This window comes from Schistocerca americana, chromosome 3, assembly GCF_021461395.2.
Source record: "Schistocerca americana isolate TAMUIC-IGC-003095 chromosome 3, iqSchAmer2.1, whole genome shotgun sequence".
NCBI classification, from domain to species: domain Eukaryota; kingdom Metazoa; phylum Arthropoda; class Insecta; order Orthoptera; family Acrididae; genus Schistocerca; species Schistocerca americana.
In genome coordinates, this window is record NC_060121.1 from 884,405,155 (window position 1) to 884,429,870 (window position 24,716).

General features: G+C 40.1%; 1 protein-coding gene across 1 annotated transcript in view; it reads left to right on the plus strand.

Moving 5' to 3' along the window:
• LOC124605364 (huntingtin) overlaps positions 1-24,716 on the plus strand; it is a 511,164-nt gene that overhangs the window by 40,000 nt on the left and 446,448 nt on the right. The window contains exons 4-6 of the mRNA XM_047136992.1: positions 647-800; positions 901-1,042; positions 19,323-19,504. Of these exons, the coding sequence (XP_046992948.1) occupies positions 647-800; positions 901-1,042; positions 19,323-19,504 (478 nt within the window). The remainder of the gene's footprint in view (positions 1-646; positions 801-900; positions 1,043-19,322; positions 19,505-24,716) is intronic.

A 24,716-nucleotide genomic window follows, 5' to 3' on the forward strand; every position in this document is an offset into this window, starting at 1 on the left:
TGCCATAACCTTTTTCTTTTGGTGAACTTCTTTGCTTATGTATTCGGTTGTATGTAGAAAACCTGTGGTTTAGCAAGTGTATTAGGTATTGTATGTTTCTTCCTGCTTTATAAGCACAAAGTGAACTTTTCCAGTGTAGTGTACCATGAACTGTTTTGATCATTGTGTGTGTTGACGTTTGCTTTGAGGGCCACACAATTTGTAGTCAGGAACATTTTGGTAGACTGTTGGACCTAATTCTGTTATGATGATCTGCAGCACCTCAAAATGAAGCTTATACTACTGCAGGATGTATTTTTCTATGGAATACTGTATGATTTTTGTAGCAGATAAATAATTGGCTAAAGCGAGCAAGGATCCATATTAGTTGTACATTCACCTGTTTGTGCATACTTCCACAGTCATTGTTTAATTGTATATCACTGAATGTGAGTTCTGATCATGACCCTCTTAGCTATTTTTCTAGTTCAGTTTGGTGATGGAGTATTGCAGTTAAATTGGTCCATGTTTGTTTATATTTTGTGTAATAAGTGCATGATGATTAATTGCCTTATTGTTTGGAAAAATATTGGTAACAGTATTTATACTTCTAATCTCAGGTCAGTTATGGAACAGGATTCATAATGTTCATATTCTTTTCGAATAGGCCACAGAAGGGAAAACCCTATGTGCTGAATCTGGTGCCATGCATCATTGCTGTTGCTCAACGAACTGAAGAATCTGTGCTGGAAACACTTGCCTTAGCAATGCCAAAGATATTCAAGCCTCTGGGGAATTTCACCACAGATAATGATATTAAGGTAAGATTTAACCACTGATATTGTTTAATTCTGTTCAGCAAACTGCTTTGTAATTAATATTTCATTGTTTTACCTTCTCATTCAATTTTTGTTCAAACAGAACCTTCTGAAGGCATTTCTACACAACTTGTCATCCAACTCTGCAGTCGTCCGCCGAACAGCAGCTGCCAGCATACTAGCACTGTGTGTATATTGCAGAAAGCCACATGTCTTCCTCTCATATACTTTGAATATTTTGATGGGTAAGTGTTTATTTGTGTTAGCCTAATAGCGACAGTATAAACAGAACTCAGTTGATTTATGTCACTGTAATAAAAAGTTGAAATTTGTGTACTAGAGGTTTCCTTTGAATTATGATATTCTTAAGGAGTCATAATTATATCTTCAACTGCAGCCTGTTCCCTGGTCTATTTGTTTGTTTTTGTATCTCTTAGTAATTTCCAGTATGCGTATCTTCAGTGTATGATGAATGACAGTCAATTCTTTAATGATTTTCACGTTAAAAATCCTTTTCTCACTGCCGCAAGTCAAAGCTGGTAATAAATTCAGATATCATTTATTTACTTATTTGTTGGTTCTTTGAATCTTTTTCAAGACATGAACATGGTGATGTACAAAAGGTAATTTACGATATTGGTCAGATGTAGTTTAATGTGATGGTTGATGACATGAGACGACGTAATAGTAACTTACAAAAAATGAAGCTAATATGATTTTACATTAGAAGTACAAGTGCTTGCATTAATATTTATTACAGTGTCATTGTTGCTAATTTGTAATACAATTAGCATGGAAATTTTGTGAGATAATGTTTTATTAAATGAGAATCAGTTAGTGCACAAATATGACTATACACATATGAATGCTTGACAACCACAGAGTAACAGTAACAAAAAAGAATAAAAAGAAAGCCGTCAATTTATGTATCTCGACATGTCCTCTTAAATTGACATTGACAAACAAAACCATATGAAGTTCAACTGTACAGTCATTCCTTCACTTATTTCACAAGACCATAGTTTCTTACACATGTTTCATGTCTTGCATAAGTTAGGGGTTTTCTAAAATCATCAGCTAACATTTCTTTCAGAAGGCAGATGTTCAATATTAATAATACCTGATTGAAAATGCCTTCTTGTAAAGTGATATTTTATACCTATATGCTTGGATCCAGACTTTGTCACTAGAATCTTAGCCGACTGAATTTCTCCTTTATTACCTTGTATACTGAATTGTGAATTGTGTTTTATTCATCTCATGACATACATTTGCAATCCATTTGGTATGCGTACAGGAGACATGTCAAAAATTTGTAAAACAGTTACAATGATTTTACATTAATAAATAATAGCACTTTAATAAATAATAACACTATAAGGATATTTCTTGGAATGTGTAACACATTGTATCCAGCTCAAATTTTGTTCATCCCCCGTGAATTCATCCACTGAGTAATAACACTTCAGTGTCAGTACCTGAAATCATAAACAAGACATTTTAGAAATCAAACTTAAGGAAAAATCAGTTGTAAGTCCAGCTCAAATATCTGAATGCTTCAATGAGAACTTCATAAATGTAGCAAAATCTGATTTAGACATAGCAAATTATGAGCAGAAAGTAAACGGTTTTGGGTTAAAAGGCAATACCAGAGTTTGTCTCAAAATATTCAACACAGTCTCAGCAAAATTTGTTGAAAATGTCATACTCTCCTTAAAAGACAAAAACTCTGCTGGCTGGGATGGATACCCACCAAAATAATTAAAAATGTTTACAACATAATAGTTCATCCTGTCTATCTCATAATAAACAAATCCTTTGAAGAAGGTTACTTCCCTGAACTCTTGAAATACACGGAAGTAAAACCATTGTGTAAAAAAGGGTCAAAAGATGATATGGGAAATTTTCGCCTCATCTCTATACTCCCTGTCATATCAAAAATATTTGGAAAAATTGCTGCTTACAGATACAAAGCTTCATCACACAGAATGATATCATTACACATAACCAATTTGGCTTCCAACAAGGCAAAAACACAGTAGATGCGATAAATGAGTTTATTGAAAAAATTACTTTATCACTAGATAGGGAAGCTAAGGTCACAGGAATATTCTGTGATCTTACAAAAGCATTTGACTCTGTAAACCATGCACTGATGCTTTTCAAACTCAACAGGTATGGAATAAGGGGTGTTGTATTGAAATGGTTTGAAGCATATGTCTTGGAGAGAAAACAAAGGGTAGTAATCACATCAAATGGAGGAGATCACTTCTCCGAGTGGAAAACTGTGACACAGGGTGTTCCTCAAGGCTCAGTCCTTGGACTCATTTTTTTCCCGTTCTATGCAAATCTCTTGCCTCTCAATGTAAATACTCATTTAACTTTGTTTGCAGATGATACTTCTGCCCTAATTGAAAATGAAAATTCTGACAGTATACCACAGAGTATCATGAACACGTTAAGTAACCTGGAAACATGGTTCAGTCAAAATGGCTTAAGGGGAAACACTTCAAAAACCCACCTGATGAATTTTAAAACCAAACATTCAAAAACTGAAGAAATCTGTGTCACTCACAACAATCAAAAAATGGAAGAACTTGACTCAGTCAAGTTCCTGGGAATAAACTTGGAGAGAACTTTGAGTTGGAATTCTCATATAGAATATCCAGCAAATAAATTAAACAGACTTGCATTTGCAATGGAAATTTTAGACTGCACCACTGAGGTGGCCACCAGGAAAATAGCATATTATAGCTACTTTGAATCGGCTATTCGATATGGAATAATTTTTTTGGGGGAACTCGGGAAATGTTACACAAATTTTAAAGTTGCAAAAAAGAATCATTCGTAACATTTGCTCTGCACAGGCGAGGGCATCATGTCGACCATTATTTAAAGACCTAAAAATATTAACTGTCCCCTCTTTATACATTTTGAGGTGGTTCTTTTCCTACGCAGCAGAGCTGATCTATTGGAAAAAAAAATAATTTTGAACACTCATATGACCCAAGACATAAAGACAACTTTATGCTCACCTCTCATCGCTTAAAAATGTGTGCTCAGACTCCTCAGTATATAGCTATGAAAATCCACAACACAATAAAAGGGTGTGGCATAATGAATATGAAGATAAATATTTTAAAAAGCAAGTTACATGATTTTCTAATTGAATGATGCTACTACTCTGTGGAAGATTTCATGAAGGACAAAGTGATACTTTTAGCTGGATCCCTAAAATGGAATAAAAATTTATGATAGTTATAGTAGATGTAAATTCTGTAAGTTTGACTAATTGCAAGTAAGTAAATGCTCCACAAAGTATTATTGTAAGTGTGACAAAATATTAAATAATCAAATTGTAACCTTGACATGTCTCCTGTACATCAGACATATGTTCTGAAATTGTGTGCGTTTGAGATGAATAAAACACATTTCATATAGCTTTCTTTTAAGTGAACCTAAATTCATCTGCATCAACTTGTTCCGTTTTAATTTATTACAAATTTTCATTCCCATATATTGAGGTCCCTGGGCATACAGTCTGAGGCGGTGGGTGGGGAGCATGAAATTTTCTTTGTGTTTAGTATCATGTGAATGGACAACATGGTTTCTCTCAAATAATTCATGTCTGGCGTACAAAAAGTAATAATCTCATATATGTATAAGGATGGCAGAGTTAATATTTTAAGTTTTCTGAATAGTGGTTGACATGGTTCTTTGTGATTTGCAGTGCACATATTTTGTATGATTTTTTTCTGTATTTTTAGTACCCACACTATGTTTGTCAAGTTACCCCAAAAAACAATACCATACCTAATAATGGATTCAAAGTAGCTTGTATATGCTGCGTTTCGTGTGTCCATGTCAGTTGAAGTCGATAATACACTACTGGCCATCAAAATTGCTACACCACGAAGATGACGTGCAACAGACGCGAAATTTAACAGACAGGAAGAAGATGCTGTGATATGCAAATGATTAGCTTTTCAGAGCATTCACACGAGGTTGGCGCCAGTGGTGACACCTACAACGTGCTGACATGAGGAAAGTATCCACCCAATTTCTCATACACAAACAGCAGTTGACCGGCGTTGCCTGGTGAAACATTGTTGTGATGCCTCGTGTAAGGAGGAGAAATGCGTACGATCATGTTTCCGACTTTGATAAAGGTCGGATTGTAGCCTATCGCCATTGTGGTTTATCGTATCAAGACATTGCTGCTCGCCTTGTATCACTAGCAGTCGAGATGACAGGCATCTTATCCGTATGGCTGTAACGGATCGTGCAGCCATGTCTCGATCCCTGAGTCAACAGATGGGGACGTTTGCAAGACAACAACCATCTGCACGAACAGGTCGACGACGTTTGCAGCAGCATGGACTATCAGCTCGGAGACCGTAGCTGTGGTTACCCTTGATGCTGCATCACAGACAGGAGTGCCTGCGATGGTGTACTCAATGACGAACCTGGGTGCGCGAATGGCAAAACGTCATTTTTTCAGATGAATCCAGATTCTGTTTACAGCATCATGATGGTCGCATCCGTGTTCAGCGACATCGCTGTGAACGCACATTGGAGGCATGTATTTGTCACCACCATACTGACGTATCACCTGGCGTGATGGTATGGGGTGCCATTGGTTACACATCTCGGTCACCTCTTGTTCGCATTGACGGCACTTTGAGCAGTGGACATTACATTTCAGATGTGTTACGACCCATGGCTCTACCCTTCTTTCGATCCCTGAGAAACCCTACATTTCGGCAGGATAATGCACGACTGCATGTTGCAGGTCCTGTACGGGCCTTTCTGGATACAGAAAATGTTCGACTGCTGGCCTGGCCAGCACATTCTCCAGATCTCTCACCAATTGAAAACATCTGGTCAATGGTGTCCGAGCAACTGGCTCGTCACAATACACCAGTCACTACTCTTGATGAACTGTAGTATCGTGTTGAAGCTGCGTGGGCAGCTGTACCTGTACACGCCATCCATGCTCTGTTTGACTTAATGTGCAGGTGTATCAAGGCTGCTATTACGGCCAGAGACGGTTGTTCTGGGTACTGATTTCTCAGGATCTATGCACCCAAATTGTGTGAAAATGTAATCATGTCAGTTCTAGTATAATATATTTGTCCAATGAATACCCGTTTATCATCTGCATTTCTTCTTGGTGTAGCAATTGTAATGGCCAGTAGTGTATTTGCATTGCAAATGCAAAGCTGCTCAGTTTGTTAGCTAGGTATCCAATGCATGCCTGCCAGCTCAAATTTTTATCTACACTTAAACCTAAGAATTTCACTGAGTCAACTTCTTCTATACCTTGGTTGTTGTGTACAATCTTAATCTGCTCACATTTTGACTGTTTGATTTTGAACTGCATCACATGAGTCTTAGATATGTTTAGATTCAACCCATTTAGCTGAAACCAAGTTTCTAGGGTACTGAGGGTACTGATCACAGATTTGGGAATTTTTTCCAAATCCTGATCTTCAACTAAGAGAGAAGTATCAGCATACTTTAAGTGATGTGGCAATGTTATGTAGATCTACCTCAGACATAAGCTGTGTTAGTGAACACACTTCTCCCAATTAGAGATCAGTTTGTTAATACAGTGACTATAGTGTTTGACTTTGGTTATGGAGCCACAACCTCTCTCTCCTTACACTGCTTCATCACTATCAAAGTGAAGTCCTGGAACATTTTCTTTAAGTTTTTGAAACAGATGAAAATTGGATGGGGCCAAGTGGAACTGTATGGAGAATGATCAATGACAGTGAACACAAGGCATAGGATTGCTGCAGAGTTCACAGCACTCGTGTGTGGTCTGGCATTCTCTTGCTAAAAAAGAGCGTGCTTCATGTGTGGATGAACTCTTCGAATTTGAAACTCTATTACAGCATGCTGTTTCTCATGCACTGTAATAGTTACGTTACTCATTACCACGTTATACACTACATGTTGGAGCCCTCTTGTGACAGAAGGCTACAAATTTGTAAACATGAAGAATAAAGATGTAGAATGTTAATGACATTCGTTTTATTTAATAAGCTTTAAGAGCTTTCACATAAAAAATTTGGATGCGTTACTTTTCAGCATGCCGTTCTATATATCAGGAAAAGTAAAGCTGGTATTGCTTCATATTGTAATAGTAGTTTTTAAAACCGTGAAAACTGTGTCAGATACAGAACTTTTGTTTGTACATCTGGGTCTGTGTGCTGCAAGCTGCTGAATAGTGTGGCAGAAAAGTTGTGTACCAGAAGCACTGTCCTCCTTGTTTCATTTACAGATGCTTATTGAATGCTGCAGAAGGACTTGCATTTATGTAAACCTGCAGCTGGGGCCAATTTTCAATTCAGCCATTGTAGAAGAGTCTGTGCTCCACAGTACTTTATTCAGTGTTGTGATGGAATGATAGTCTGAGGTGTTTTTGGTACGCATATCCAGATTGCAGTTGGTTACTATAGAGATTCCTCTGTCACTCTAGTTATAGAGCAATTTTCAAACAGAGCAGTGTTACATCAAAGGCTCATTACTTATTCCCTGCAAAGCAGGTACTTCATCTTTCCTAGTCAACTGCCGGCCGGAGTGGCCGAGCAGTTCTAGGCGCTACAGTCTGGAACTGCGCGACCGCTACAGCCGCAGGTTCGAATCCTGCTTCGGGCATGGATGTGTGTGATGTTCTTAGGTTAGTTAGGTTTAAATAGTTCTAAGTTCTAGGGGACTGATAACCTCAGCAGTTAAGTACCATAGTGCTCAGAGCCATTTGAACTGTCCTAGCTAACTCATTCATTGACATCATCTGTTGACTGTATCTGGAATTTCACTGGCAACATTTAGCTTGTGATTTTATAGACTGTATGATTTGATGTCATGGCATGCACAGAATCCTACAGCAGTGTGTGGAGGCTTCACCAAATACTGATTTTTCACCTGGAAAAATGTTGGATTGTTCTGTATATTTAATTTTTGTATTCTTATAAGCTGTGTGTGAAGTGAATTTATTCATTTCTGATTGTTTCTCCGTGGTTTATCATTTTTCAAAAGAGTTAGGGTAAGAATTGTTCGAGAATTTACATTGGTTACGTATGAGTTCAATACATCAGAGTCGGAGACAGGGAGGAGTACACAGCATTGTGACGTTATGAGCAGTGAGTTCATTATGCAGTTTTATTCAGAAACAGAATGTTGGGATGAGCTGTAGATAGCTGGCAAGTTGCTGTGTGGGGGGCCGGGTCAGGTAAGTGATGGGGTGCTAGCCAGTGTGTCCAAGTTAGGACAGCAAGCCGTGTGTGGTGTTGGGAAAGCCTCCTGACTAGCCACAGTGTCTTACCGATGTAGAAAATGTGGTAGCAGCAGGGAGGATGTGCCATTGTGAGCACAAGAAAGTAAAGCAATGTGGCCAGAAACTGACCCTGTTGAAACTTGCAAGTAGAATATTCACTGCAAACACAAAAATGATTTCCAGTCATGGTATGAAAAATCTGAAAACAGTGTCGAACTCAGATTAGTGAGACCAGCTCACTAACATTTTTACCGTTTGTGTAAAGCCTTTATTATTGAAGTTATTAACAGTTATATTAAAAATTCTTCTGGAATACCTGGAATTCTCAGGAAATTACATTTAACTTGGAACAATCAGGGATATCTCAGGGAATTGTGCAATTTTAACCTACCATTGAAATTGAATTTTATTGAGTTTTAAAATCACAAATTTTGAAATACTTAATATCTCAAAGTGTGTTAATTATATATAAATTATCAGTTTTTAAAAGCTGTGGTTAAGCTAGTGCTTATGGCTGGTATATAGCTCAGTTGAGAGGAAAGAAAAGTCATTATTGTGGTATGCTGCCCATCCCCCCATCCCCCCTGCCCCCTGCCCCCCGCCCCTTCCCCCCTCCCCCTCCCCCCCGCCCCCCTCAGCCACTCACCATTAATTTATCAGGAACTTCTTGACACCATCTTTCTCTTCATACCTGGAGTTCTCAGAGAATTTTTTTCCAAGTTTGAGTAGCCTCACAGAAATTGTTTATAAAATCAATAAAAAGTGACGCAAACACATAATATACTAGTAGATATGAGATACAGACTTGGGTAGTGATTAATGTCAGCTATAGCATTAACATCTGTGTGAGCGATTTTTCCATTATTCCATCATCTTTTCGAATTATTACATCATCAATATGTGTTTTATTAACAGTTTTTGGTAACATAATGTTTGTAAGATTGTGATTTGAACAACATAGGACTGCAGTGTCAAGCTAAATAGTCATTTATTTGATCAGGTTGCAGCAGTTCTGTTTGTGGTGTAAAATATTTAATTAAAGGTAGTTATTTAGCTGTGTATAAAATTGCACAATCCAATATCAGACAGCAAATCAACTAAAAGTGTATGTCATATATATTTAAACAATGGAATTCAAGGCTGGAATATCAACAATATTATGAATAAGGTAGATTACTACTCACTGTGAAAACGGCACTTTGAGTTCCAGACAAACACAGTGCAAAGACTGTTACACATTGAGCTTTTGGCCAAAGCCTTCTTCAGAAAGGGAAAGGAAAGCACATACATTCACACAAGCAAGCACACCTTATGCACACATGACCATTATCTCAGTCCTCTCCCACTAGAATGCAACAGTATTGTGTCAAGGAGAAGCAGGAATCTGGAGTGGAGTGGTGAAGGGGAAAGGGTAGCAGGGTAGTGAGGGTGTGAGAGGAGTCAGCAGGTGGCAGCACAAGGCTGCCAAGTACAGTGTCAGGAAGCTGTGGGGGAGGGGAGTGGGAGGCATGGGCAGCAGGAAAGGAGAGGAGCAGAGAGGAGGAAAAAGACCAGTGGGTGCTTCGGCAGAGAGCAGTGCACAATGAGGGTGATGGGATGTGAGTTGGGAGGAGGTGATAGGACAGAGGGGGTGGAAGCTGCTGGGTGGAGGGTATGGGGGCAGTAGTTTACTGTAGGTTGAGTGCTGAATAATTTCAGAAACAGAGAATGTGTTGTAAGGAAACCTCCCATCTTCACAATTCAGAAAAGCTGGTGTTGGAGGGGCAGAGTCAGGTTTCCCAGGTTGTGAAGCAGCCATTGAAATCAGGCATATTATGTTGAGTTGCATGGTGTGCCACTGGATGATACCCTTTGCTGTTGGCCTCAGTTCGGCAGTGGCCATTCATCCTGATAGAGTGGTAGTGCAATGAGTGCAGCAGAGCTGGTATACGACATGGCTGCTTTCACAGATGGCACAGCATCTGATGAGGTAGGATAAGCCTGTAACGGGACTAGAATAGGAAATGCTGGGTGGGTGGACTGGACAGGTCCTCCACCTGCATTTTCCACAGGGCTATGATCCCCATGGCAAGGGGTTGGGATTGGAAGTGGCATAGAGATGGACTAGGATATTACGGAAGTTGGGTGGGGGACAGAACACAACTTTAGGATGGATGGGAAGGATCTTGGGGTTTGGGTTGTATGTCCGTCTTTTCAGGGCATGATGACAGATAATCAAAGTCTTGAAGTAAAATGTGCTTCAGCTACTCCAGTCCAGGGTGTTACTTGGTGATAACGGGGGTACTCCTTTGTAGCTGATTCGTGAGGGTGGTGGGAGAATTAAAGAGTGTGTGGTGATATGGCACAGGAAATCTGTTTGTGTACTAGCTCTGAGAGATAGTACTGTCTGTGAAGGCCTTTGTTAGACCTACAGCCTACAGGGCAAGGAAGGTCTAGTCACTGCAGATACACTGTCCTCGTGTGGCCAGACTGTATGAGAGGGATTTTTTGGTGTGAAGCAGTGACAGCTGTTGAAATGCAGGTACTGTTGGTGTTTAGTAGGTTTAATGTGGGCAGAGGTGTGGATGCAGTGATCAGAGATGAGGTGGTCAGTGTCCAGAATGGTGGCATGCTGAGCTGAGAAGAGTCAGGTGAAGGGGTTGGGATAGATGGTGTTGAGGTTGTGAAGGAATGAGGATAGTGTGCCTTGGCCCTGACTCCAGATCATAAAGATATCATCAATGAACGTGAACCAGAGCGGCAGTTTGGGAGACCAGGTAAAATTTCCTCTAGATGGTCCATAAACAGGTTGGCATAGGAGGCTGCCACGTGGGTACCCATGACTGCCACATTTTTGTGTGTGTGTGTACCTTCCCGTCAAAGAAGAAGTAGTTGTATGTTAAGATAACATTAGAGAGATATATGAAGAATGAGGTAATGGATTTGGAGTCTGAAGGGGCATGGGCATGAGGAATGTCATTGTGTAGAGAAGTGGCATCAACAGTGTCGAGTAGGGATTTTTTGTTTGTGTGTGTGTGTGTGTGTGTGTGTGTGTGTGTGTGTGTGTGTGTGTGTGTGTGTGTGTGTGTCCGTGTGCGCGCAAGTGTGCACATATGTGGTGTTTTTTCCCTTAAGAAGACCTTGGCCAAAAGCACAAAGTGTGACACTCTTTTCACTGTGCCTGTCTGCAACACAGCCTTTCTGAAAGCTTTCGATCACGGCAACCAGGTAGATGCAGTATTTCTTGATTTCCAAAAAGCATTTGACTCAGTACCACACCGATGTTTGTTGTCAAAAGTATGATCATATGGGGTATCAAGTGAAATTTGTGACTGGATTGAGGACTTTTTGGTGGTGAGGACACAGCACATTATCATGGATGGAGAGTCATCAGATGTAGAAGTAACTTCAGGTGTGTCCCAGGGTAGTGTGTTGGGACCCTCGCTGTTCATATTGTATATTAATGACTTTGCAGGGAATATTAAAGTAAAATCAGGCTTTTTGCAGATGATGCCATTATCTGTAATGAAGTACTATCTAAAAGAAGCTGCATAAATATTCAGTCAGATCTTGATTGGCAACTCGCTCTAAATGTTCAGAAATGTAAAATTTTGTACTTCAAAAACAAAAATGCATAATATCTTATGACTATAACATCAGTGAGTCATTGTTGGAATTGTCTCCAGCTCATACAAATACATGGATGTAACACTTTTAGGGATATGAAATGCAATGATTACATAGGTTCAGTTGTGGGTGAAGCAGGTGGTATACTTCAGTTTATTGATAGAATACTAGGGAAGTGCAGTCAGTCTACAAAGGAGATTGCTTACAAATCACTTGTGTGACCCATCCTGGAATATTGCTCAAGTCTATGGGACCCGTACCAGATAGGACAAACATGGGGTATTAAACCTATACAGATAAGGGCAGCACGAATGGTCACAGGTTTGTTTAATGCATGGAAGAGTATCACAATGATACTGAAGGAACTGAACTGGAAGACTCTTGAAGATAGATATAAACCATCCTGAGAAAGTCTATTAACAAAGTTTGAAGAACCGACCTTGAATGATTACTCTAGAAATGTACTACAACCCCCTACCTATTGCTCACACAGGGATCGTGAGGATAGCATTAGAATAATTACTCCACACACAGAGGCATTCAAACAATCATTCTCGTTGTGCTCCACATGTGAATGGAACAGGAAGAAACCCTAATGACTGGTACAGTGGGATGCATCCTAAATGCTTTTCCTCTAGTATTCTGACTGCATTTATTAATATATTTGTTTAATTCCCTGATTTGTCTATGCTACATTAATGTGCCTCATCATAGATTCATGCTTCTATAGGGGCTTAAAGCAACAGTGCATGACCGAACCGCTCTTGTACAGGTGAGCAATGTGCAAATTGGTGACTAGGTAGCAACAAATTGATCACAACTGGTGATTCATCTCCCTTGATTAAAGTGTAGAAGGCCTCCAGATCCAGGTGTGGCTCATGGTTCCCATAATGGGGAGGGCAGCGACATTTACCAATCAGAACTAACCTTGGTCTTCGCCTGTGCTAGAGATCACTCTGTGTAGCATATTTATTCCCCAGCGTCACATTTCCTAACAGTTTACCACAACAAATTGTACTAAAAAGACATAGCGCAGTGGTTAGACACTGGACTCGCATTCGGAAGGACGACGGTTCAATCCCGCGTCCGGCCATCCTGATTTAGGTTTTCCGTGATTTCCCTAAATCACTCCAGGCAAATGCCGGGATGGTTCCTCTGAAAGGGCACGGCCGACTTCCTTCCCCATCCTTCCCTATTCCGATGAGACCGATGACCACGCTGTCTGGTCTCCTTCCCCAAACCAACCAACCAACCTAAAAATACATGTTTCAGAGAGATCTTTAATACGTTGTATGTTAGTTTCGCTATATGCCTAATGTTTTTGGTGTTTTCATTTCTCAACTTCAAATTTTACTCTTTTGTGTGCTCTATCTGTGGTGTTTGAGTTTGTGTGACGAAACAGTGAAGTTTCCGTGTTGTCTCAAATCCTGTGCTGTGATTGGCTGACATGAGCAACTGCCATGGTAATTTACACACCACGTTTGTCATATTTGTACTTGTGTATTACAAAAATGTGTGTTTTACGCGATATAGTGCACACAACCACTCAGTTGCATTGTATGTTGTTCTGTCAAGGTTGTGTGTATACTCTTGCATGGATTTACGCTTTTTGTTCTTGATTCATGTTTACGTTGGATATTGTGCACCAAGTTCCTTCAATTTCATCGTAACTATGTGTTCCAAAATTTTACCTGATAAATTGCAAACTGAACTTGTATTGTGTTGTTTTCAAACTCGTGGTTTGCTGCTGTTATTCACAGGAACATAAAATTCACTAAGCACATGCATAACACACTCACAAACAGAAACCTCTTAGTAATGTATGTTACCGGTAGTCAGCAAAGTAACCGAACATATTTCACTCATGTTATTTATTTCGCGCACTTTTTCCTCTAATTACTCATGGAACTCTCGCTATGTGATGATATCGTACTCTAGTGCACTCAGGCAAGACATTTAAAACTTGTTCTGACGGTGGATAGAATAGCCAATGGCAGAAACAGAAAGCCTTCTAAAACACTATCAGAACAATAATACTAAATGTCAATTAATGATGCAATTAACCATATTAGAGATATCCAGAGACAGGAATTTGATAGTGAAGTCACAGCAATTCTCATCATTCCCATTTGAAGTAAGCAGTGGAGGTCGAAAATTGTGTGCAGAATGGGACACCCTTAGGCTGAACACTAGAGCCTTTGGGACACCATTAAGAGCTGTACTCCGAGGAAGCCGTGCCCCCAAACCTCTGCTACATTTTAAAAGTATGGCAAGTGAGATTTTGTGTGTGTCAGTGTACTAGTATGCTATATTTTGTTATGATTTTCCATATTTATCTTTCTGGTAATGTCTGACGATGATCAGGTGTGACTGAAGACAGTTCCATACTGAGAGGTTCTTGTGATTCTATCAATAAGAGAGAAAAAGAGTGTAAGTCAATTGTGGTCCCTACAGACAGAATGTCAATTTTTACAAACAACATGTTATTGGGAACATAATAATGATGCTAAGATTTACATAATTTTGTTTAACAGAAGCCAGTAGTAAGGATTTCAAAATAAAACTAATTTTGAAGGTATGTGAAGATATAATAAAAATGGAAATGGGAACATATTTTGTTAAAATGTAAGATTAGCTTAAATACACAAAGAAGATGACATACTGTAATTAGTCTTGGGAACGATTCCTTTAAGCATCAACTGTCATGAATTGTATAAGCAGAAAATTTTATGTATTTTTATAGTGTAACTGTGGTCGTAGATAAGAATTATAAAATGTGGAAATAAGTTGTATGACTGCTGCTTTAGACTAGCCAGGTTTACGTTAGAACAACTTCTTTCAATTTTTACCACCGTACCCTTGATTTTCTCACACACAGTTCTCCTGGTACGTGTCATGTAACATTTGCTTCAGGATCTTGCAGTTCCCTCATAACACATTCTTTGTTTTTAATTTTCTTCCATACAGTGTTTTCTGGTACGGGTGTGGTACCTGTCGTCTCTGACTTAGTCATTCCTGATTTCAGCTTTCATCCTGAAGTCTCTTATCACTATGAGTCACTTAACATTTAATGTATGTATATTGCTTAATATCTTTGTTCCTTTGTATCATTCTGTGTAGTTTCCTTTCAGCGCTAATTTATTGGATGGTTAATTTGCTTCACATGTAGCTGTTTCATATGTATCTTTTTTTCAAATTGACACGGATATGTGATTGGTATCTCAAAGGGTACAAGTAAATGCGTATACAATGCTTGAACATTGCTAGCAATTGTATGAATGTTTGTTTGTAGAAACAAACATTGTGTTTCTGGAGTGACATGACAATAGACTGCAACATTTTATTTTGTTCAAGGTACATTAAGTGTGTGTGTGTTTTTCAGTACCAATGAGTAGTGACATCACCAATCAAAATTTTTAAAAAAGTGGAGCAATACTTGTGCTATTAGAACTAAATGATCATATGTTTCTTGTCATCAAGCCTTGATTATCACTCAAATAAGGCACAGAACATATTTTCTTGCTGGTCACTTGCTGTAATGACTTATTATTTAGATTATAAAATAATTGGATCAATAAAAGATCTATTTATCATGTGGCAGCAGGAGAAAACACACATAAAAGTCAACAAAATGTGCAAGCTTTGCAAGCCAGTGGCTGCTTCTTCTGGCAGAAGGTTTGAAGGGGAAAGAAGAGGTTTAGGAAATTGGGAGGGTTATGGAAAAGTAACAGCATGCAAGAGTTAATAAGAGCAGAAACCTAAAGGCATTATACGTGGTAGACATGTGAAGTGGGGGGGTTATACAGGCCAGAATATAACAGGTATAGAAAATGAATAAGGAGTGAAGAAAGAAATAGTTACAGAAACGAAAGGTTGAAACTGAAGGAATTAATGTAAATTAAGATCGGGTGGGGGGCGAGGACCAAGTACGTGTTGTTATGCCAGTTCTCAACGTGTAGTTCAGAGAGACTGGTGTTTCAGAGCAGAGGAAGGAGGAGGATGAAAATCCATATAGCATGTGTGGTAAAACAAGCACCAAGGCCATGACCGTCATGTTGTTTTGTGTGGCAGTATAAACACTGTGTCTATGCCTATTCATCCTAACTGGTGGTAGTCATACCAATGCTGAAGGCTAAATGGTGTTTACATAACAGCTGGTACACAAATTGTGTCGTTCGATAGGTGGTTCTCCGATTGATAGTAAGAGTGTGTGTGTGTGTGTGTGTGTGTGTGTGTGTGTGTGTGTGTGTGTGTGTGTGTAATTTTTTTTTTTTTTTTTTTTTGGGTGGGGGGGGGGGGGGGGGCGGTCGGTTAGAGGGCTGATATAGGTGGTGGTGTGAGGGTGCATAGGGCATGTCTTATATCAGGAATGTCACAAGGTAGGAGTCAAATGGTAGGGAAATGGTTGGAGAAGGAGCATAGGGTCTGACCAGAATATTGCAGATACAGGGGAAGGGGGGGAGGGGGGGGGGCGGCAAAAAGCTATCCTAGGAGTGATGGGCAAAGTGTCAGACAGAATGGACGTAATTTTGGGGCATGATTTTAGGAAGTGAGAGTGTTGTCGAAGTAGCTGATTAATACATTTGAGACTAGGTTAATATTGAGTAACAAGAGGTGTACAGTTAAGTTGTTTTTTGAAGGGATCGGTAATATCGGGATTAGGTGTGATGGGCTGAGAAATCTGCTTTTGACCTAGGTTGGTGCAGTAATTAAATCCAATGAAGGCTGAGATGGGAATTGTGGTGTATTCTCTTGAAGTGTCTGCATTTGAACAAGTACTTTTGCCCGAATGCCAAGGCTGTATGTCACCATGAGTCCATGGCAAAGGTGTTAACCAAGGAAAGGAAAGGATGGCAACTGTCAAAATGTAGATACTGTTGTTTGCTAGTTGGTTTAACATGAACAGAAGTGTGTAGGTGATGTTCAGTGAGGATGAGTCAGTGTCAAATAAAGTGGCATGGGATTTGGAATAGGACCATGTGAAATTTGATTGGGAGAATGTATTTAGAGATTCCAGGAGTTTCAACAGGTCAGCGTCACCATGAGTCCATATGGCAAAGGTGTCATCAATACATGTAAACCAAACCAGGGGCTGAAGGCTTATGTATGACAGGACAGTGCCCTCTTTGTGACTTGATCTGTTTGAATGTCTGTCCCTTAAAGGTAAAGTAATGGTTTGTAAGTGTAGAGTTGATTCAGGTGAGCAGGAGGGATGTCGTAGGCTGGAATCTGGTGGGTGCTGGTTGAGGTAATGCTGAGTAGCAGACAGATGATGTACATGGGAACTGTTGGCATCAGTGGTGACAAACCAGGGATGTGTTGGAAGTGGGATGTGCACAGGTTTCAGACAATTTATGAAATGGTTGGTGTTTTTAATATGGGGGGAGAGGGTGGGAGTCTTTGTAGTATAGATTGCAGGTTTTGATCAACTAAGGCAGATACACATGCCTGTCCCACTCCCTGCACTTATCCTGTTCACCTTAGTCAACTTTATACTTGCCTTTTTGAGGGGAAGACATCAGAACCACGATGGCTCCTTCCTATGCCAACTTTCTTGTGGGTAGCTTGTAGGGGGCTTTCCAGGGATCCGTTAGCCTTCAGCCCCTGGTTTGGTTTAGATGTATTGATGACATCTCTGCCATATGGACTCATGGAGACACTGACCTGTTAAAATTTTTCGTATCTCTAAATACATTCTTCCAATTAAATTTCCTGTGGTCCTACTCTGAATCCGATGCCACTTTCTTTGACGTTGATTTCGTCTTCGCTGAAGGTCAGCTACCCACATTAAACCCACTAGCAAGCAACAGTACCCACATTTTACCATTTGCCATCCCCTCCATGTCAAATGTTGCCTCCCATATAGCCTTGGCATTCGACACAAACATATTTGTTCAGATGCAGACTCTTTACAGCAATACACCACCATTCTCACCTCAGCCTTCACTGAGCGTAATAACCTCACCAGATTAGTTCAAAAGCAGATTTCCCATCCCATCCCATCCCATCCAGTCCTGGTTCTGGTGATCCCTCCAAAAACAGTTTCGTAGCACACTTCGCGCAACTCAGTATTATCTTGGTCTTGAATGTATTAATCAGCTACTTCGACAAGACTATGACTTCCTAAAAATCATGCCCTGAAATTAATCCAATCTGACTGACATTTTGCTCTTCACACCTAGAATAACTTTTTTGCCCTCAGCTTCTCCCAATTTCTGCAATATACAGGTCAGAGCCTATGCATCTCTTTCCCTACCCTGTGACTCCTAACCTATGACTGTCCCTGCTGTAAGACTTGCCCTATACACTGTCTTACAACCACCTATATCACAGACCTGTAACTGACAAAAATACACTATCAAATGGAGTGCCACCTGTGAAATGGCACGGTTTTGTACCAGCTGTTTTATGTAAACACTGTTTGGGCTTCTGCATTGGCAATATGACTGCCACCAAGTTATCAGTTAGGATGAATGGCATGACAGTCGTGACGTCGGTGGCTATTTTACTACATGTGCTATCTGGATTCTCACCCCCCAACCCGCATCCCTCACTGCCCTGTAATTTACGTTAATTTCTTCGGTCTTAACCTTTCCTTTCGTGAACTTTTTTCAGTAATCTCTGTGTTACTTATAATGCTATCTGACGCTTTTAAGGCGTATAGGTTTTCAAATCCCATCCGATGGAGTCCCCAACAGTCAGTCTTTGCTTCTCATCCCATCTTGTAAGTCTCCCCTGACCTGGGGTTCTGGGCATCTTTTCCATAACTCTCCCCATTTCGTTAACATAACCAGTCCTTTTCCTTATCACTCTTGCTTCCCCTTCAATGCTTCTGCCAGTAGTAGTAGCCACTGGTTCCGAAAACTTGCACATTTCTTTAACTTCTATATGTTTTTTTCCCTTGCCAGTGAGTAGATGTTTTATCTGTCTAATTACTGGTATATTATTATATTTTTAAGATTTGATTTTTTAAATTTTGTTATTTAGATTGTGTGACAGCAATGCTGGCCAATACTTATTTTCAGGAGGCAAAATATTTCATGCTACCGATAGGCATATATAGAAAAAATAATGATATCACTATCCTGACTTTTGCAAGTATTAATACAGTTTTGCTGCACGGGATTAGCCGAGTGGTCTAAGGCGCTGCAGTCATGAACTGTGCAGCTGATTTCGGCGGAGGTTCGAGTCCTCTCTCGGGCAGGTGTGTGTGTGTGTGTGTGTGTGTGTGTGTGTGTGTGGGTTTGGGTTTGTCCTTAGGATAATTTAGGTTAAGTAGCGTGTAAGCTTAGGGTTAGGGACTGATGACCTTAGCAGTTAAGTCCCATAAGATTTCACATACATTTGAACACAATACAGTTTTCTTTTTGGATACTGTTATTTATACTATAGGTAGAGAGAGTGGCAGGAGTGAAAAGTAATGTGTGATTGAGGATATACTGTAAAATGTGTTTATTGTAATCTCTCCTCATTTACATTGAAATAGAGGCAACAGCACAATGTAACTTACTCATTTTATTGTCCATTATTTATGCTAAAGTATTTTACTAGCTCAATGGAAAACAGTTTTATTGTTTGTACAATTTATGTTTAGTAGTTACTTTCACTAAGAATGGTAATTTTACTTTTTCAAGATTGTTTGGTGCCTGTGCGTGAGATGCAACCAGTGCCCACTATACTTGGTGTTTTGGGTTGCCTTCGATCTATTCTTCCACATATGGTTTTGAAGGAGGCAGCTGAGGACGAAATGAGAGGCAGTTTCGGTGTCAGATGTCGTACACACGAGACACCGATTTCAATTGATAGAATGATACAGGTTTGTTGACATCTTGTCCTCTTACCATTTCCAAGCAGCCAGATCACTTCATAATAAGAGTATGTTAGTTACACACACACACACACACACACACACACACACACACACACACACACACATGCAACTGCATGATCAGAAATTCTTCTATAGAGTAAAAGGAGTTGCAAACAGGTATGATTTCAGTGTTTGAAGTTAATTTTATTAGCTGTTAAATTCATACGTCATGGGGGGTAGGCAGTAAAATATCTTTATGGCTGGACACCTTATTCCTTTTTGTACCATACTAAGGGTGAGTGATGGCCAGTGTAAATTGCTACTTCTGATAGTATTACATTTATGAATGTTATTGTTGCTTCCAAACTATGATTGATTGTTGACAACAAACTTAATAAAGAGAGTAAATGTATTGTGAGGCTGTTGCCAGTATATTTAGCTGCTCAAAGAGCTTCTGATAGGGGATTCTAGAGTGAACACCATATATAATCGTTATTACTCACTTCTGTAAAACTAACACATTTTCTGTCAGTCACATTTTAGCCTGGAATATGATGCTACAAGAAATTAGCAAATGAAAACAGGAAAAGTAAGTTAACTTTTGATATGCAAAATTTGCAGTTCAGGTTCTTGTCAGTGTAAACACCTAAGGATTTGGAATATTCTGTTTCCCTTATTGATTTACCCTCATGCGTTATTTCTAATGGTGAGGTCAGAATTTGTGCAATCATATGTATTGTATCATTTTACCTAATTTAGTTACAGTCCAGTTGCAAAGAACCATTGTTAATTTCTGTTTACATTTTCAAGTACTGAAGTCACTTCATTAACTTTGACTGCAATTCTTGCATCATCAGCAAATAGAACCATTTCTGCTTCTTGGATAACTCGTGTGAGATTATTGGTATATGGCAAGAACAAGAGCTTACCTAATACTGACCACTGTGGTATGCCTGTATTGGTGAGTCCCATTCTGAAGATGGGGTTTTTGTGATTATGGGTCGTTTTAATCCTGCAAGGCAGGAGATATTTTGTACGTTCACTTTTAGGAGTGCTAGAGAGGATTGAGAGTTGCTGTGGGGAATGTGATTTGTATTGGAAGGAGGGTAGTCATGGTTTAGATCAGGTAGCATAAGGTAATGCTTGGCCTCTTTCATGCAGTCATTCATTCATTTAATGCAAGGATTCGTCGTTTGCAGCTTCAAGGGAATCAAGTATGTGAGTAAATATTTGTGACAAGTTAAAACTGTGTGTCAGACTGGAACTCTTAACATAAATGTAATGCCTTTTGCAGACACTGCACTGCAACTTTCTATGTCTGTGACTGCCCTGTGTACTGATTCAGAGCTTCATCTTGTCAGTTGTTCCCCTTGTGAATCAAATTTAGAAAAGGTAGAAGTATTCTTGTGAAATGGGTGATGACAACACTTTATACAACTGGTCATGTCAAAAAGAGGAGAGCAACGCTAGTACATGGCAAATTTAGTTCATTTGGTAGCTCCATGTTCCATGGATGATGTTTAATGATGTGAGATGAGTCATTTTACATCCACATTATACATTCATATGGCTACACCCTTATCATCTACAATCTTTTGGAGTTATCAGTCTGAAACTCTTTCAGTCTGTTTTCTAATTTATCATTGGGTAAGTGATCAAACATTTTGGTGGCGGCAGTGTGCAACGCTTTTTGTGCTAAAGGGAACCTGTAATAAATGGGATTTTTCCTTATAGTATTGTAACTAAGCACATAATTGTCCCTTTTCATCTACATCTATTTCTACATACATATTCCACAAGCCACTGTATGGTGCATAGCAGAGGTACCTTGAACTACTGCTAGTCATTTCCTTTCATGTGCCATTCACAAATAGAGTGAGAGAAAAATGATTCTTTATGCCTCCATATGAGCCCTAATTATCTCTTATTCTGTCTTGTGGTCCATACACGAAATGTACATTTGCAGCTGTAGAATCATTCTGCAGTCAGCTTCAAATTCTGGTTCCATAAATTTTCTCACCAGTGTTCCTTGAAAAGAACATCACTTTCCCTCCAGGAGTCCCATTTGTGTTCCCATAGCGTCTCTATAATACTTGTGTGTTTATCGAACCTACTGGTAATAAATGTAGCAGCTTGCATCTGAATTGCTTTACCAAGCAGGGTAGCACAGTGGCTGGCATATTGGATTTCCATTTGGGAGGACGATGGTTCAGACCTTGCACCCAGCCATAATGATTTAGGTTTTCCATGATTTCCTCAATTCACTTAAGATAAATGCCTTCGAAAGGGCACGGTTGCTTTCGTTCTCCATCCTTCCCTAATCTGAGCTTTGGCTCTGCCTCTAATGATTTTGTTGTCAGTGAGATGTTAAACACTAATCTCCCCCTCCTCCTTGCCTGAATTGCTTCAGTGTTCATTTAATCCGACCTGGTGGGATCCCAAACACTAGATCAATACCCAGGAATGCAGTCTCCTTTACAAATGACCTACACGTTCCTAAAATTCTCGCAATAAACCAGAGTCGAACATTTGTCTGTCCTACTACAGTCCTTACACTTGTTCTATTTCATACTTTGCAGTGTTACACCTAGATATTTGAAAGATGTGACTGAGTCAAGCAGGACAATACTAATGCTGTGACTTTACAGATCTGTTTTTCCTACTCCTCTGCATTTTTCTACATTTAGAGCTAGATGCCATTCATCACACCAACTAGAAATTTTGTCTGAGTCATCTTGTATCCTCTTACTCACACTCAACGATGACACCTGCCCGTACACCACAGAATCAATAGATAACTGCTGCAGATTGCTGCTCACCCTGTCAGTCAGATCATTTTTGTATATAGAGAACAACAGCGGTCCTGTCACACTTCTCTGGGGCACTCCTGACGATACCTTTGTCTCTGATGGGCACTCTCCATCAAGGACAACATACTGGGTTCCATTATGTAAGAAGTCTTTGGGTCACTTGCATATCTGGAAACCTACTCTGTATGCTTGTATTTTTGTTAAGCCTTCAGTGGGGTACTGTGTCAAACACTTTTTTGGAAATCTAGGAATTTTTAAATCTGCTTGTTGCCTCTCATCCATCATTCCCAGGATATGTGTGAGAAAAGAGCAAGCTGAGTTTTGCTCTTGTAATGCTTTTTAAATTTGTGCTGTTGTGTGGACTAAAGCTTTTCCATCTCAAGGAAATGTATTATACTTACTCTGAGAACATGTTCAAGAATTCTGCAGCAAACCAATGTTAAGGGCAGTGGTCTATAATTTTGTGGGTCTGTTAGTTTACCCTTCTTACACACATCAAAAAAAGTTTGGTGTCACCTCGGTTCCAAGAGTACCAGAACCTGTACCGAAAATTGGAATAGATATCAACATAATTTCTGCCGTTTTTATTGTTCATGAAAACCACACATTGCATGTTGTACCACCATACAGCGAGAACTTCAGAGTTGGTGGTCCAGATTGCTGTACACACTGGTACCTCTAATACCCAGTAGCATGTCCTCTTGCATTGATGCATGCCTGCATTCGTCATGGCATACTGTCCACAACTTCATCAAGGCACTGTTGGTCCAGATTGTCCCACTCCTCAATGGCGATTCGGTGTAGATCCCTCAGAGTGGTTGGTGGGTCATGTCGTCCATAAACAGCCCTTTTCAGTCTATCCCAGGCATGGTCGATAGGGTTCATGTCTGGAGAGCATGCTGGCCACTCTATTCGAACTATGTTGTTATCCTGAAGGAAGTCATTCACAAGATGTGCATGATGGGGGCACCTTCCATGACCACCAGCAACGTATGTCAGCCCCACATAATGCCACCCCAAAACAGCAGGGAACCTCCACTTTGCTGCACTTGCTGGACTGTGTGTGTAAGGTGTGCAGCCCGACCGGGTTACTTCCAAACACGTCTCCGACGATTGTCTGGTTGAAGGCATATGCTACACTTATCGGTGAAGAGAACGTAATGCCAGTCCTGAGCGGTCCATTTGGCATGTTGTTGGACCTATCTGTACCATGCTGCATGGTGTTGTGGTTGCAAAGACGGACCTCGCTATGGGCGTCGGGAGTGAAGTTGCACATCATGCAGCCTATTGCACACAGTTTGAGTCATAACGTGACGGCCTTTCTCTGCACGAAAAGCATTACTCAACTTGGTGGTGTTGCTGTCAGGGTTCCTCTGAACCATAATCCGTAGATAGCGATCATCTACTGCACTAGCAGCCCTTGGGCAGCCTGAGCGAGGCATGTCTGTATCTCCTCCATGTCCAAACAACATTGCTTTTTGTTCACTCCAAGATGCCTGAGCACTTCGCTTGTTGAGAGCCCTTCTTGGCGCAAAGTAACAATGCGGATGCAATCGAACTGCGGTGTTGACCAACTAGGCATTGTTGAACTACAGACAACACGAGGCGTGTGCCTCCTTCCTAGTGGAATGACTGGAACTGATCGGCTGTCGGACCCCCTCTGTCTAATAGGCGCTGCTCATGCATGGTTGTTTATATCTTCTGTGGATGGCTTTAGTGACATCTCTGAACAGTCAGAGGGACTGTGTCTGTGATACAATATCCACAGTCAACATCTACCTTCAGGAGTTCTGGGGACCGGGGTGATGCAGAACTTTTTTTGATGTGTGTATATACAGGAGTCACCTGTGCCTTTTTTAATCAGTTGGGACTTTGAATTGGGGAAGGCATTAAAAGTAAGGGGTCAGTGTTGTAGAGTACTATAATTATTTAAGTTTTCCCAGCATACTGAATATTATGAGGTTTGGGGTTTGCAGCCGGATAATTTTGACTTCTTGCCACGATATTTTGGCTACTGACCCTCCACTGAGACCTTTTTGGGGAAGTGCACACATCATGTTCGCAACTCTGCTGACTTGTATCAGTAGACTGAAGTCACTTCAACTCAGTGAAACTGACTTGCTAGTGAGCTTTGATGTCATCTCACTTTCCTTATGGACTCATCCTTACTCATCAGCAGTAAGTTGAAGGCCGTTATGACAGCACTTTTTCATCATGCCCTTTCCTGAACCTACTTTTCATTTAACAATGAATATTTTGAGCAGGCTGGTGATGTTGCCCCCTCTGGTAGCAAACTTTTTTGTGGAAGACTTTGAGCAAAAGGCACTTGATTTCTCAGAACTTAAACCGAAAGTCTTCTGCTGATATGTAGCTGAAATTTTCGTTGTGTGGCCCCATGGTGAAGAAAC